The 17,500-nt window shown below is 35.6% G+C and overlaps 1 protein-coding gene across 5 annotated transcripts in view; it reads right to left on the bottom strand.

Annotated features, from left to right (window-relative positions):
* The window catches only part of LOC106883205 (cytosolic non-specific dipeptidase), a 26,413-nt gene that overhangs the window by 491 nt on the left and 8,422 nt on the right, over positions 1–17,500 (bottom strand). For 4 of the 5 annotated variants that reach the window (XM_089354687.1, XM_089354689.1, XM_089354686.1 and 1 more), the window contains 12 exons: positions 15,286–15,409; positions 13,661–13,831; positions 12,705–12,785; positions 11,688–11,762; positions 11,052–11,132; positions 9,824–9,897; positions 7,543–7,617; positions 6,756–6,900; positions 5,791–5,890; positions 5,105–5,276; positions 4,246–4,328; positions 2,510–2,676 (listed from right to left, as the gene is read on the bottom strand). In XM_089354687.1, coding sequence (XP_089210813.1) covers positions 2,510–2,676; positions 4,246–4,328; positions 5,105–5,276; positions 5,791–5,890; positions 6,756–6,900; positions 7,543–7,617; positions 9,824–9,897; positions 11,052–11,132; positions 11,688–11,762; positions 12,705–12,785; positions 13,661–13,831; positions 15,286–15,409 — 1,348 coding nt within the window. Of the gene's footprint in view, positions 1–2,509; positions 2,677–4,245; positions 4,329–5,104; positions 5,277–5,790; positions 5,891–6,755; positions 6,901–7,542; positions 7,618–9,823; positions 9,898–11,051; positions 11,133–11,687; positions 11,763–12,704; positions 12,786–13,660; positions 13,832–15,285; positions 15,410–16,268; positions 16,579–17,500 lie in introns of those variants that run through there. The other variant, XM_052969185.2, reaches the window with a different exon arrangement.

The following is a 17,500-nucleotide window of genomic DNA, read 5'->3' on the forward strand; positions in this document are numbered from 1 at the left end:
ATAAAGCAGAACAATAATTTCCCATAGTAATGTTATAGATTGTAATTCATTCCTAGAAAAATATTTTACCAATAAAGTTTATAATATTCGTAAATAAATGGCAATAAAACAGTAGTAGAATGTAAAGAATATTTTATGTAAAGTAAAAAGAATGTCAAGATTATTTATAACTAGCAGAAATACCCGGCTTTGCCCGGGTTAAAGAGAATAATGAAATCTAAAAACGCCGTCTAGACTACGCAACCCTCAACTGTTAGTAGCTACGATACCATATTTCTACATTAATAACTCTCCAATCCATGCCAGCATGGAACATAGACATTAAGTGGAATGCCAGTCTCTCATCTAGGAGGGCCTTGAAATCAATGTTACCAACTGGGGACTATGTGTGCCGTAGTGATAATAAAAAGACCCAAAGGAGGTCTGCAATGAAATAATTTTACTCAACACTTTGCAAGTGAATCAGTGGAAGCAAAGATGCGTCTCATTTACTTGACAATTTATGCACCACATTGCAGAAATCACAATGTAAGTATATCTGAAAGGGTAGTCTTACACTGTTGTACCGTTGAATTACAAATAATGCTCATCTGTTATGTTAGGGTTAAAATTTCATCAACATCAAAAATATATGAATTTTCATGGGAGTTATGGCCGTTATACATAGAATATAATTTCCAAATTTCATAAAGAACCGTTCAGTACTTTTGACGTAGTTTTGGATAAGAAAACAAATGACTAATGTGTGTGTTTGTGTACATGTGTTTGTGTGTGATGGGTGTATATATGTATAGATATCTGTATGCATGTATATATATGTATATATGTGTACATATTACATGTACATCTATATATATATATATACATCTACACATGTGTATACATATACATGTATGCATATAGATCTATATCTATATATATATATCTATGCATATACGTGTACATATACATCTCTTTCTCTCTCTCTGAAAGTATCTGTCATTACAGTATCGAAATGTGATTGTTTCAGTTAGTGGAATAACGTGTACATATACATCTATATGTATACATATACATCTCTCTTTCTCTCTCTCTCTGAAAGTATCTGTCATTACAGTATCGAAATGTGATTGTTTCAGTTAGAATAGTTTCATTTTTAAAGTGAAAGTATTTGACATGAGTGTTTTTGTTTCACTTTTGACACGTAATACTTAAATAGTGGAGGAGATATTATGTTGCTGTGGGCTCGAACGCTGCAAGAAGTTAAAATGTTTTTTGACTAAAACACAACTGGAACCCTAAGTAAGGCATCTGTAAAATTTGAATGAAATTGGTTGTGTAGTTCTCGAGTTTTAGGGATTCACACAGACAGACAGACAGACAGACACACATTCTCATTTTTATATATATAGATAAAAGATATATTATTATTCTCGTATTCTGAATCACTTTCCCTCGCACTAGACTCGTGCACACCATTACTTATAGACGCGATTGCCGATTCACAAGCACTCATAGAAGGATTTGCAGATTTCTTTTTAAAAAACAAGAAGTCTAGAGTTGTTTGTTTACAAGAAGCTTTTCTTTTTTGCTCTCTATAAATTTCTCAGTAACACAGGAGCATTTCTTATGGTAGTAGAAACTTTTGCACTTCATTCAAAATTTGGATCTGGTGCTTCAAAAATAAAACTTGTAAGCCTGGGGTCTTGTAAAGCAGATCCTTGTAAAGTGAGGTATACAGTATAAATTTTACTGTATAAATTTTTAAGAGCTACCAGTAGTTTCATGCGATGAAAACAACTCCAACAGCCATATTTTCTGTGTTAATTTAAATAACATTGGAAAGAGACAAACATGGATTGTATTAGTGAGTGACTTTATGCCAATTGTAAAAATGTAAACACACACAAAAAATACACAAATATGATTAACCTGTTAACATTTCAACAGGCCATACCTGGCCTGATTAATACCTCCACCTTACCAAAGGTGGAGGTACTGTTTTCAGTCATGTTTGTTTGTCTCTGGACAAAATATCTCAAGAACTGTTGGATTTCAGAGATGTTTGGCCTCGTGACTGGCACAAAGTGATTAGATTTTGGGATCGATCCAGTACAGGACAAGGATTCTGGATTATTTTTCCTGTGTTTTTACTTAATTTTTGAGAGTGGTCAGGTTCATTTTTAGTATACTCATATATGAGAGGAGTCGAGTTTATTTCAGATATTCTCATTTTAAAAATCATCTCTGGTTAATCATTGAGAGGACATTAGTGTTGCCTTGGTAGAGGTTTACGCTCTCTGAGTGCCCTTGTTCTACCTGTTTTATGCTGAAACCAGCTAGATCCGGTTTCTCGTACCTACCTTACAATGTGATTCTAAAAATAATCACTCACATCATCAACATCTCAAAACTATGAAATAATGCATGATTAATTCAAAATAATGAATGAATAAGGATTAAGTTTGCTAGAGAAATCTGAATGTTAGAAGGTTAGACAATTAAGTCAAACAATTTGTAGAATTCTTACCCCGTCAATGAATTTACAGATGTCAAGTTTCTCATTCTGGGAATGTAGATCATCGTCACAAGCCCCCATGGGTAGTAGCACGATATTTTTGCTTGTTGCTTTCTCGAAAAAGAAGGCTAATGGAACACTACCGCCTTCACGAGTCATGTCAGGTTCAACACCATACACTGGCAGAAAGCAAAACACACATTAGACTTTAGTCACAGAAAAATTCTCGAAGTCACTTTAATAAGCTTTCCTTTTTCTTTCACATTTTCAAATATCAATATGGTGATGATGATGATGATGTCGATGATTGCTCTGCGAGGCAGACCATTGTGTGTGTGTGTGTCATCATCATCATCATCATCATCATCATCGTTTAACATCCGCTTTCCATGCTAGCATGGGTTGGACGATTTGACTGAGGACTGGTGAAACCGGATGGCAACACCAGGCTCCAATCTGATTTGGCAGAGTTTCTACAGCTGGATGTCCTTCCTAACGCTAACCACTCAGAGAGTGTAGTGGGTGCCTTCACATGTCACCTGCACGAAGGCCAGTCAGACGGTACTGGCAGTGTGTATATATACATGCCAGTGGCACGTAATAAGCACCATTTGAGCGTGGCCGTTGCCAGGCTCGCCTGACTGGCTCCTGTGCCAGTGACATGTAAAAAGCACCCACTACACTCTTGGAGAGGTTGACATTAGGAAGTGCATCCAGCTGCAGAAACTCTACCAGATCAGATGGGAGCCTGGTGCAGTCACTGGCTCTCCAGACCTCGGTCAAACCATCCAACCCATGCCAGCATGGAAAGCGGACGTTAAACGATGAAAATGATGATGATGATGATACAGGGTATTGGGTCATCCCATAAATAATGTGTTTTTTTTATACTGCATTTCAAAATTAAGACAAACGAAGTTTTTTTTTAATCTAGATACATTTAGAATTCAACTCATCCACGATGTTCTCATATCTACGATCTGAGGAGTTTGTTTACTCTTTTACACATCTCTATGTATTAAACAATTGTATTATTCTTTTCTGCTCTAGACACAATGGCAGCAATTATGGGGGAGGGGGGCAGTCGATTACATTTACCCCAGTATGCAACTGGTACTTAATTTATCGACCTCGAGAGAATGAAAGGCAAAGTCGACCTTGGTGGAATTTGAACTCAGCATGTAACAATAGACGAAATACCACTAAACATTCCTTCCAACATGCTAACAATTCTGCTAGTTTGCCACCCCTACTAAATACACATATTGATATAAAATGTATTGATATATAATAATTTGCAATGTTAAAATTGATAAATCTACTTATAGAAGATTACACAACCGCTGAGTCATATAGAAATCACATGACAATAATAAACCTGTATTCACCTCCCATATCTACTGATTCTAAACCAGCACTTCTTAAACTTTTGTCATTCATGACCCCATTTTTCACCATGCGAAATTTCATGATCTCAAGTATTAAAAATGAAATAAAACATACAAATAAATACATAAATCATTTATTTTTTTGCTGAACAAGATACATAAAAAGTAAAGTAGTTATATTATTTGTCAAAATAAAAATAGTTTTAGGATTTGTGTGTTTGTGGTATAACATACAAACTGAAATTCAAGTGTTGAATTTAATTTTCACGACCCCAGCATTTCGTTTTCCGACCCCATTTGGGGTTATGACCCATAGTTTAAGAAGCACTGATCTATACAAATATCTATGCCTCTGCTTACCTTTTTTACAAGCCTTTTTAGCAGCAGCATAATTCTCGTGTTTATAATCACTGATCCAAGGAGGGCTACCTGTTGTGGTTATCCTGTGAAGTAAAAGAAAAAACACATTCCTTATAGATGGGGACTTACAAAACTTAAGGGTCCTTTTTTAGTTTCCTTCTTTTGGGGATTTTACTTTTATGATTTATCCTCGACTTGTAGCCACGCTGGAGCTTCAACTGGAATGAAACTGATGCATTGGACAGGAATCAAACCCAGATCAACTGCTTGGAAGACCACAATGCTAATCATTACACCACCAATGTCTTATAAAGTATTAGTCAAGTACTGAGGTTACTGATTCGACTAAATATTCTGCAACATTTCTGTGTCTCATAAAGCAGAGATGATTCATTAAATATGTTACTCAACTTCAACTGATTCTTCACATCTAGTACTTAAATAAATAAGAAGTTGACCAAAATATAGTTTAACCATTTAGTATTTAAATCCACCATATCAGACCCAAATACTCTACCTGTTTTAATGTTCAAACTGACCAAATCCAACCTCTTGCACCAACCCCACAACATCATTCTTAAAAATAAACAATCACACCATTAAATTATTGATGGTACAAAGTAATGCATGATTAATAAATAAATATAATAAATGAATAAAATAAATAAGCATTACATTTGATAGAGTAATCTGAATGCTAAAAGATTAAACTACAAAGTCTCAGATTAGATAATAATATCTTGTGCCTTTGCATCTGTAAGGGCACAAGCTTACAGGTTAAAGACTTGAAGTACGAAAAGATAAAGAAGAAGTTGTTATGATGATGAAGTTCTCCTAATAACAAATGGGAAAAACTTACCGAAGTTTGTTGGGGGAGCCTCTTGTCTTGTAGCAATTCTCCAAATAAGATTTGGTCAATCGTTGCACTTCATCAGGAGTCTGGTTTGGCACTATACGAATGGAGAACTTTCCAGTCACTTTTCTGGGAATAACAGTCTTTGCGCCAGGTTCACTGAAAGCCCCTTCAATACCTAAGGAAAAAAACAAAACAAAACAAGAAACAAGAGGAGGGTGTAAAGCGAATATACTTGACTGATACTTTGTTTTATCAGCCCTGAAATGATAAAAGGCAAAGATAACCTTAGTCGAATTTGAACTCAGAATCTAAAGAGCTGGAAGAAAGAGCTGCAAAGCATTTTGTCTGATACGGTAACAATTCTGCCACCTCATTGATTTTCTTTCTAATATAGGCACAAGGCCTGAAATTTGAGTGGGGGGGTTGATTATATGAAGCCTGATACTTGACTAGTACTTTATTTTATTGACCCAGGAGGGGAGACAGGTTAAGCTGACCTTGGCAGAATTTGAACACAAACCTCAAATGAGCTGGAAGAAATAATGCTCCGTATCTTGCCTGACACACCAAGATTCTGCTCGCTCAATGTATTTTATTCCTTTCTTCTACATTAATACCACCGTTCCTTCCTTTATTTCAGAGACATTCTTGAATAAATTAAAACATGATATGAAGTGGAAGTGATTTACCATGAAGAGAAAGACAAGGGTGTCGCCAATTATGCTGCAGAAGTTCAACCTTTGACGAATGTAGAAGTTTTTCACAGCCTATATCTTTCCGGCAGTCTTCCTATACAAATATCAAACCAGAGAGAAACACAAATAAATGTCTACATACATATATAAAGTGGATGAGAGAGGTAAAACTTAGTTCAGCACATTAATTCTTTCATGAACTAAAATGCCATTCAGTTCTATATTTAAGAGATGAGGAATTATGTACATTATTTACATTTGATGGATGTTTGTCTTCATCTTGTTTCTTGTTAACACGTTTCGGCTGATATACCCTCCAGTCTTCATCAGGTGTCTTGGGGAAATTTCGAACCTGGGTTCTCATTCTTAAGGTATTTTTCGATGTTGTTGTTGTTGTTATCATTATTATTATTATTATTATTATTGTTATTATTATTATTATTCAGTAGTTTTATTTTTATAACGTGCTTTCACTTCACTACCGGGCACAGCTCTGTGTGCCTTGGGTATGTGCTGTGGTTTGCTGTGATGCTCTTATGGTTACTGTATTGAAAGTGTTTTGCGTAGGATGTGTGCAGTGCCCAGTAGTGCAATTTTCTGTATGTTATATATATTTGTAAGTCCTGGTGTTTTTGTTATGTATTTGTCTGAATATTTTTTTATTATATCTAAGGCACCTACTATGATAGGAATTGTTTCTGTTTTTAGATTCCACAACTTTCTCTCATTCTTACTTCCTATTTCTGTAATTCGAAGGGGCCAGCCTTGTCACACTGTGTCACGCCGAATCTCCCTGAGAACTACGTTAAGGGTACACGTGTCTGTGGGGTGCTCAGCCACTTGCACGTTAATTTCACGAGCAGGCTGTTCCGTTGATCGGATCAACTGGAACCCTCGACGTCATAAGCGACGGAGTGCCAACAACAACAAGGAGAAAAAATAAACATCATGGAACTTACCAAATCAAAATCAATATCCTGATATAAAGAATTTTCTTCCGAAGTGAGTGGTTCCACAGAATCATAAATTCCTGGAATCAGGATATGACCTTTGACATCAACCAAAGAATTCATCAAAAATATAAGGTCGCTCATTGCTTCATGACTGAAAAAAACCCCAAACAACCCCAAAAACAATAAAAATAAAAAAGTAACTTGAAATATTACTTTTTAGGCTATTTTTGTTTAGACATGCAACTGATTTTTATGTGGAATGTCATAGCAATATATCAGCATTAAGAATTAAATTAGTGTTGCTGGCTGAAGAGGTTAGCATGCCAGGCAAAATGCTCAACCCTTTCGTTATTGTATTTATTTTGAGATGCTCTGGGTTTCTTTCAATTAATTTTAAATATAACAAAGAATTTAGTAAAATAACCAAAGTGACGGCACAAAGCGTTGAGGAAAGAGTGTTACATTGATGATCATAAGAACAAGGTTTCGATTCCTGGACTGAGTAGTGTGTTGTGTAATTGAGCAAAACATTTCATGTTATTCCAGTCCACTCCCCTGTAAATGAGAATGATGTCTTGCAATGGAATGGTGTCCTGTCCAGAAGGAATGTCACCATCCATTACCATGGAAACTTGGTAACTTGGCTCTTTGAGTTCTGGGACTTGAGACAGTAATTATCAGGAAATGACAGTGATGATGATGATGAAAGTTTTAAAAAATGCCATATTATCTATGTTGGTGAAGAGATACCAAATAATAATAAAATAAACAATTGAAACACAGAAGTACTTACACAGAACCACCAAACACACCGGAATGTAAATCTTTAGACGAACATTCTACTTCAACGTAGAAGTGACAAACTCCACTGAAAGAGATTAGAAATTTTATATAATCATGTACTCAATATATGTGTATAGAGACAATTTAGATGCAGGTGTGTTCATGGCCGTTGCCAGTGTCACTTGACTGACTCCCATGCCAGTGGCACATAAAAGGTACCATTTGAGCATGGTTGATGCCAGTGCCACCTGACTGGCTCCTGTGCGGTGGCACGTAAAAAGCACCCACTACACTCTTGGAGTGGTTGGCGTTAGGAAGGGCATCCAACTGTAGAAATCTTGCCAGATCAGATTGGAGCCTGGTGCAGCCATCCAGTTCACCAGTCCTCAGTCAAACCATCCAACCCATGCTGGCATGGAAAACAGACATTAAACGATGATGATGATGATGGTTTTCTATGACAGGATGCCCTCATTGTTGCCAACCTTCATCTGTTTCCAAACAAAGTAATATTCTATTATTAGAATATTCCTTGATTAAGAAACATCTAAAAACTTAATTTATTGAAGATCTATTGGGTGGTGCATCATTATTGCGGCTTTTTTTCAACAAAAACAATAACAACATGTAACATAAACATCTTTAAATGATTATTCCGGAGCATATTCACCATCTACTTCAATTACTGCTTCCCATTTGCTTGGCAGATGGTGAGAATGTCATTTAAAGATGTTTTTTGTTAAATATTGTTATTGTTTTTGTTGAATAAAATTTGTTGTAAAAAAGCTGCAATAATTATGCACCAACCCAACATTAACCCACATAAGCCCATAAAAAATGTTCACTGTATTTAGATTAAACGTTATGGTAAGCTTTCACAATCTGGAAGAGAAGGACAGTATGCAACTGCTAGCTATGGGTGTCGACTACCTACTGAGCATTTCGTATGGTCAGTCAGATGCTTCCGGATGAGTTCAGGTCCAAACAAGTAGGAGCAGGTTTTGTGTTGTGAAAACGCAACCAGGGGTAGATATGGGCTAATGGTTTGATCTATCATTGATTTATTTCCATGTTATGAATGAAATCAATAACTGATTATAGATTGTCTACTCTATCTAATCAAAATGATTTTTAATAATTAATTGGTGCTCCTTTGGCATGTGATCTACAAGGGATTTTGCTTTAAATGAATTTTTAGTTTACTTTTCAATTTCTAAAACCCCGTTAGGTGTTGGCTAAAGATTTTTACAATGTGACCAGTGACGAGATGAAGGCAGTTTCATTTTTACAAGAACCCAGCACTAAATTTAATCTTTATATCCTAGTTAACATGGAGGTCTTTTTAGAATACCAAGCACTACATTATTAGCCATGTTAAGTTGGATATAAAGATTACCATTTTGTACTGATACTGCTTCCATTATTAATAATTAATTTTTAAAAAGCCAGCCAGTTATTTGCAACATCAGTGTCAGAAAAGTTCTGATATTCAATATATTGTAGCAGCAAGGTTTAATGAGCTTGCAGTCACTTGGATGCTTCCTACTGATCAGTTCCTGTAGACTGAAATCATTTGATATGGGAATTCTGGTGCCCATGACAGATGAATTTCATTTGCTATGATCTCTGTGTGCCCTTTTATGCATGAAGCGCCCATATGAGAGGAACTCTCAAGGTTAAGAAAACATCCGTTTTAAGTTGGATATAAAGATTATAGTGGTGAAGAGCACGGGCTACTAACCCCAAGATTCTGAGTTCGATTCCAGGCAGTGACTTGAATGATAAATACCTTAGGAATGAGAACCCAGGTTTGAAATTTCCCCAAGACACCTGATGAAAGCTGGAGGGTATATCAGCCGAAATGTTGTGTTAACAACAAACAAGATGAGGACAAATATCCATTGAATGTAAATAATTTCTAATTTTGTTAATCACAAATAAGTAAATCTTACCAGTTAAGATTACATAATTAGTCACCCACCTTCACCTTCCCCTTCCAAATACTTCCTCCTGGTAGCAGCAGCTTTTTCCCTTTCTTTTTCCCCTGTTCTTAAATGTCTCTCAAGTTTCATGGCAACTTCACTAGTGCTGGTGACATGTAAAATGCACTCAGTGTTCTCTATGAAGTGGTGGGCATTAGGAAGGGCATCAAGCTGTAGAAACTACCAAAGCAGATACTGGAATCGGATGCAGCTTACCAGTTCCCTGTCAAATTGTGGAACCGAAGCCAGCATGGAATATGGATGTTAAATGATGACGAGTAATAAACAGGACTCATTAATCATTCTTACCGAAGTCCGTAAGTCAAGCAAGGTCTATTCTTGCTAAGCCAGGAATTGTCCGAGATGCAGACAAAATCAATATCCTACAAATGAAAAGAAACACATTAAAAATATGGAAAGAAAAATATTGAAGACTGAGCTTGTTTTTCTTGGTTGTTCTATGGAATTGATATATAATATATGTTTATATATATTTGGAGGAGAAAATTTTTCTCAAAGAGTTAAGATCAAGAAAAGAACCTTTTTAGAAAGTAGAAAGACACTAAGCCAAAACACATTTCTTGAAATCTCTTCCCAAAGATTAGTGTCTTTCTACTTTCTAAAAAAAAAAGGTTCTTTTCTTGACCTTAACCCTTTGAGAAAAAATCTTCTCTCCAAATATTATAACTGTATCAAGGAATTTCCAAAACACTCCAAATATATATATATATATATTTCGTTTTTGGATTTGGTTTGCAAGATTCTTTGTGTGAGCTTGTGTGTTGAAACATATTCTGTTGTGTTTGGGGAGTCATACATACATACATGCATGCATGTATAGGCACACATACACACAGAGTCAAAACTATTGAAAAGGTTGCAAGACGCAATGAAAATTTTAGGAAAATAAAAATAAGAAATAAGTGGAAATTTTACCGGTGAGTGTGTTAAATTATAAGGCACACAAAGAGAATGACTCTCCCCAGACACAACAGTATATATATGTATAAATTAATACACACTGACATATATATATATATATATATATATATATATATATGTGTGTGTGTGTATGTATAAATTAATACATATATTTTATGAAACCAGAACAGAAAGCCATAAGAAATATCACTAAGCATTTTGTCCGAAGCAGTAATGTTTCTGCCAGCTGACCACCCTAAATGGACGTAGTAATAAAAATATGCATTAGAGATAATTCTCAATATTTTTTTAATTAATTATTTTGGTAGTAGGTTATAAGGAGACTTTAAAAACCTGCTTGGAAACCTGCAAGAGAAACCTGACTACATGGCAATCAGAAACACTAAATAGAGTCGAGAGGGCAAAGCCGTCTCCGACTTTGAAGCAGCCAGGATCACTAATCTAAAGCGGAAAAGAGCCCCACATGATGGAGACCAATACTGCAATGCCTAATGTAAAATGTTGAATGATAAACCTCGGTAGACACAAAGAGGAAGACATAAGTTGAAAAGTGCTGATAAAGCAAACTGCAAAGAGGAATCGAAAATGGTGTTACCTTCAAAAAAGAATCCTTCTTTGACATCAACAGGTTTGCAAGACCATCAGAACCAGATTCTTCCATGGCTTCAAACACAAACTGGAAACAAACAAAAAAAGTATTAAGAATGATGTGTAGCTTATTTGTGATATCAGGATGGCTTAAATTGAATTGATAAATTTGAAATATCTTTGTAACGATGAAATATGCCTGTAAAGATGGTATATCTTTTAATGACTGTTATTTAATATATTTTATTGGATAGGTCTGGAAGGACTCAAAACCAACAAAATCCAAGCAGTAGAGGCCACTACAGTAAGAGCAGAAAACACAGAGAGAAGAAACATGTCAATGGGTCAGAAATAAGAGTGAACTGGTGTGTAACTTTATGCCAACTAGTCTCATAAATAAATCTTTCACTAACACATTTTGGGTCTCCATTAATTATTTTGTGTATAGCTTAACTAAATCTATAATCTATCAATTTGAAAGCTCATTCATTATCAGCCATGAAAAGAAACACAAGTACACAGTAATCTCATCGCTTTATATAAAAATGGATTACAGTTTAATCTTATCTGATATAATTCTTATCAATAACAGACAGAAAATATGAAAGTGAATTAAAGGATGAGATAACATCTTATGTCTTACTTTTAAATTGACAGGAATGTCAATTTTCTGGTTTTGATATGCTTCAACAGCATTCAGCCAACCAAGAACTGGTCCCTGAAATTACAAAGAAATAACAATCGTACTGAAGTATGGTAAATATCCAGAAATATGAAAGAATGAAATATAGGGTATGTGAAGAACTTGAGGATATATTTGGTAATTTAATAAAACATCTGTAATCTAGCAAAAGCCAAATGTATTTTAGTAAAAATTTATGCTCGTGTTTTTGATAAGCTTCCTTATAAGATTATTTTAAGATGACAACTTCTAAATCATTGTTTTCTGCACAAACGGCAACAAAAACTACATGCATTTCTTTTCATTTCTTATGTTAGCATTTTATTGGCTAAGAAAGAAATATCTGAAAGAAATATAAAATTTTAACTGGTTTGAAGAGAATTGGTTTAATTGGTGTGAAATGTCCTCAAATAGTCCTTGTACCCTGTAGTTCCATGTTCAATTCCATGGGGCAAATATCATCTGCCATTGACTTGGGGCATTGTCACCATCATTACCATCTTTATTGTTGTTGCCATGATCATTGTCAACATGAAACATGAATGTTTTTAAATGATGATATATATAAATATATACATAGCGAGATCGTTGCCAGTGCCCCTGGACTGGCTCTTGTGCTGGTGGCACATAAAATACACCATTTTGAGCATGCCCGTTGCCAGAATCGCCTGACTGGCCTTCGTGCCGGTGACACGTAAAAGCACCTACTACACTCTCAGAGTGGTTGGCGTTAGGAAGGGCATCCAGCTGTAGAAATTCTGCCAAATCAGATTGGAGCCTGGTGTAGCCTTCGGGTTCCACCAGTCCTCAGTCAAATCGTCCAACCCATGCTAGCATGGAAAGCGGACGTTAAACAATAATGATGATGATGATGATGATATATATCTATATGCATATAACATTCTATAACATAGACTAGAAAGAATTTAGCAATATACTTACTTAGAACCAAAGTACCCTGATATTAAGGCAGCTTACCTTATCGTCAGAAGCTCCTCTCCCATATAACTTGCCATCAATTTCTGTTAAAACAAATGGCTCTGTATCCCAGCCATCAGACTAATAAAGAGAAAAGAAATTACAAATTTAATAATTATTTAATTTCAAACAATGAAGTCATAAGTTAAACAGTGAAGATTTATTGCATCACTGAAACCCTATCCTTTAATAATGATAATAGTAACAATAATCATAATTACAACAACAATGACAATAATAAATTCTTACATTTTAAGTATAGTAGCTCTATCTATTCTCCAGAATAACAACAGACCAGGACCTGAAGATTAAATAGATTAAAGGATTGACAAAGATATGATTAATCTTCTGAATTTAGTAAATGATACCAGATAGGAAAAAGATCTTCTGTAGTGAAACAACTATTTAGGGCTAAAATAATTCTTAGAAAAGAGAAAACCCTCTTGATATAGATTTGGCAATTCTATTTTCCCTCAAATGTGTCGTTGAAACAGAAGCACTTCCTTCATCAAAGAGATAGAGAGGGATAGATAAAAGTACTTTATGTGTGCATGCATGTGTATGTGTGCGCATGCACGTGCACGTGCATGCACATGCACGTGCATGTCTGTGTGTGTGTGTGTGAGAGAGATATATGTTTATGTTAGGGTTTGTTCCCCCACTTGAGAACTGGTGTTGGTTTGTTTACGTCCCTGTAACTTAGTAGTTCAGCAAAAGAAACCAATAAAATAAGTACTGATGGAGGAAGAAGAAGAAGAAGAAGAAGAAGAAGAGGAAGAAGACAAAGAAGAAGAAGAAGAAGAAGAAGACAAAGAAGAAGAAGAAGAAGAAGAAGTAGTAGTAGTAGTAGTAGAAGAAGAAGAAGAAGAAGAAGAGGAAGAGGAAGAAGACGTAGTAGTAGTAGAAGAAGAAGAAGAAATAAAAATAAAAATATAAAAAAGGTATTTTCCACCCACCTTATCCGCTGGTTGAACATCAACATGTCCATACGCTAGCAAGGTTTTCTTTTTAGGATCCTTACCAAGTTGTCCAAAAATCACAGGAGGAAGTTTAAGGACTTCTGAGGATGGGTAGACTTGATCTCCAAGTTCCAGTAATTCAGTTTGAATATGAAGTTTCTCCATTTCCTTTCAAATAAAATATAACACAACATCATTATATTAAAACATGTTTATGGTTGGAAAATATCGAGAAGTACGATTGTTAGATCTTACAATTTACAGTATGTCTCCAAGGTGGGTGAAAAGTAAGTAGGGATTAAAAATTGGTAATAAAAGCCAAATTCCTTTCACAAATTAACTGAAACAAATGATACATGTTCTTTGTTACATGGGAAAATGAAAGTAAGCTAACCACCTACACTTTAAAAAAAAGTGGGGGAGTTTAGCTCAATCGGTCAGAGCATCGTGACGCATAATCAAGGAGATTTGAGTTCGAGTCTCATAGCTAACCACCTACACTTTTTTCTGCAAAATAGGGGTAGTTTATCCTGTTCAGGCTATATTATTAGCATTATCCTGCGATTGAGAATTTAAAATCACTTCTTTAGCTTTCTAAATCTTCATATTTCAACATAAGCACTGGTGGCATCAACCAGTTTCCTCAAAAACGGCCAGGGATGGAGTGAACAACCTTCTGAAGGATGTTGTCTGGGATATCATTGAAAATCTCCTGAATCCGTGTTTCCAAGTCCTCTAGCATGTGAAGTTTTGTCTTGTACACCTCTTTTCCTTTCCACCCACCATGTATGTACTTGTGTGGCGACAAACACACACTTTTCTAACAAGAGGGAAGTGAGGAGCACTTCCCTCTTCCCATTGTCAAATGTGATGCTTATATAATTCATATCGTTTTTAATTATTCATTTTCTTGTGGTTTCAAGATTTTTACGATGTTGTTCTACTTCTTTATTACTTGTATGTCATGTAACTGCAGCCATGCTAGAGCACCACCTTAAAGGGTGTTAGTTGAAGAAATCGATCCCAGGACTTATTCTTTGTAAGCCTAGTACTTATTCTGTCAGTCTCTTTTTGCTGAACCACTACGTTACGGGGATATAAACTCACCAGCATCGGTTGTCAAGCGATGGCAAGGGTGGAAGGTGGGGGTAACAAACACAGACACACAAGCATATACCTATATATATATATATATATATATATATATATATATATATATATATAGTTTGTGGATTTGCTTCCCACACTCAACACACAAAAGTATGAAAATGTAAAGATATATCTTTTTTTCCATCTCTGCTGAAATTCAACTTTAAAATGTTTTTAATTATGCTAATTCATTTCTAAAGTCTTGAATCGAAACAGATATCTAGTTTTGTAATTAATAAATAATTACTAATTTAATTACCTCTATTTTCTTATTTTCTTAAAAATATATATAAACCCTGGTTTATCCAATTACCCTACAGTTGAATATTAAATGTAATATTCAGCGGGACTGAACCAAAAACCACATGGTTGGGGAGCAAGCTTTTCAACCACACAGTCATGACTGTTCAGCCTAAATAACACTAAAAATGATAAAAAAGTAATATAAATTTATTTAAAATAACTTCTCTTACAGCTTTTGTCCATTCAACCATTCTTCTAACTTCTGGCCTCAGTTTCACAGATGCTGACACACTAGGAATGGCCACAGCAATACCAAGCCGTTTAATAAAACGGTCAGCATTATCATCGATGTACCTGAACAAGAAATGAAACAATAATCTTTGTAATATCGATAATCTATACAAGTTACGTGTGCTTGTGTATGTATATACATATATGTATGTGTAAAATGAAACAGTGAAGAAATTCCAAGAGTCAATTATATTAAAAACAAACAAGAAAATGCACAGAAATCTTTATGATTAAAATGTAGAGTTCATATATCCAACCGGTTTCAAATTTTTAATGATAATCATGATTTGTAATTAAATGATCTGGTAATATTATTACTAGATGTTGCTGGTTATAACAGAGGCAATATCAAATAACTGCTGTTAACAATAACAGAGAGGTAATAATGGAAATACTTAATTTTCATTCTTAATAATAAAAATGGTTTCAAATTTTTGCAGATTGGAGCCTGGTACAGCCTTCTGGCTTGCCAGTCCTCAGCCAAACCGTCCAAACCATGCCAGCATGGAAAGCGGACGTTAAACGACGACGACGATTACGATGATGATGATGATGATGTTATATATATATATAAATATATATAACAGAATTGAAGTCACATCACGTCCGATGACGTAATGGTACATGCTCAAGGCTGGTTTGCTATCTGAAATTCCAACTTGAGCTGCAACTAAAAGCATGGATGTCATAGCTATCAAATGACAATTGGCTATAAAGCAGTTTGTCAAGAGAGTATGTGCATGCATATTTAAATACATCCTTCATTCATGTGATCCCCTCCCCCTCTCTCTCACAAAGACACACACACACACATACATACGAGGGTGTGCTGAAAAGTTCTTGGCTGTGAGTAAAAGAAAATACAGGAGGATCAGTTAATTATGATTTCATTCAACATATTCCCCCTCTCAGATTCACACACCTGTTGCAACGGGCCTTCAGTTTTTCTAAGACCTGTAAAAGAACTTGGAAGGTTGGGCCTCCAACCAAGTCTTTCTCTTAAGCCAGGGACGTTTCAGCACCCAGTCGTATATTAATCAAGGTGGGCTATCTTTCGTCTTGACTCGAAAAATCATAACAAAGAACTCGGTAATTTCCGTGAACACGTGTTGTCTTGTCAAATGTCAGTTGACGAAATGAGAAGAGAAAGCTAATGGGTTGTATGTGCCTGCATGCATATTCCTGTGTGTTGTGTTAGTACTTGTTCTTCTGTGTCTGTGTGTGCCTGTTCTGTTTTTATGCATTTATGTGTTGTGCAATGTAGATATAACGAAATGATGCCAGTAATGTCACATTTTAAACTTGAAGGAAAAAAGTCTTGCATATTTGTTCTTATCTGCTTCATGTGTATATGTAAAATCTGTAAATTTCCAAGAAGAAAAATGGAAATGAGGACGCCATATCAATTATAGTAGACCTCAAGTTCAAAATGTGACATTACTGGCATAATTTCGTTATATCTACATTGCACAACACATAAATACATAGAAACAGAACAGGCACACACACACACACACAACACACAAACAAGAACAAGCATGCACACACAGAGGAACAAGCACACACGCACACACACACAAACAAGAACAAGCACGTTCACACAGAGGAACAATCACACACACACACACACACACAAACACACAGGAACATGCACGCACGCACGTACAACCCATTAGCTTTCTCTTCCCATTTCGTCAACTGACAGTTCACAGAAATTACCGAGTTCTTTGCTATGATTTTTCAAGTCAAGACGAAAGTACTATTTATCGATGTTACCAATCAGTTTCGCCAGAGATGGCAGTGTTACATAATCAGACTGTTACCTAACACTCCGCTGAATCTCAAACACGAAACCGATTCGTAAGAGCAGCCGTAATGGATATATAATACTGTATACTTTGGATAATATATCGACTATTTAAGGCGGTGAGCTGGCAGAAACATTAGCACGCCGGGTGTTTCGTTTGCCGCTACGTTCTGAGTTCAAATTCCGCCGAGGTCGACTTTGCCTTTCATCCTTTCAGGGTCGATAAATTAAGTACCAGTTACGCACTGGGGTCGATGTAATCAACTTAATCCCCTTGCCTGTCCTTGATTGTCCCCTCTATGTTTGGCACCCCTCCCCGTGGGCAGTAAAGAAATAAGAAACGTTGC

This window comes from Octopus bimaculoides, chromosome 7 (assembly GCF_046866305.1).
Source record: "Octopus bimaculoides isolate indiv1 chromosome 7, ASM4686630v1, whole genome shotgun sequence".
NCBI classification, from domain to species: domain Eukaryota; kingdom Metazoa; phylum Mollusca; class Cephalopoda; order Octopoda; family Octopodidae; genus Octopus; species Octopus bimaculoides.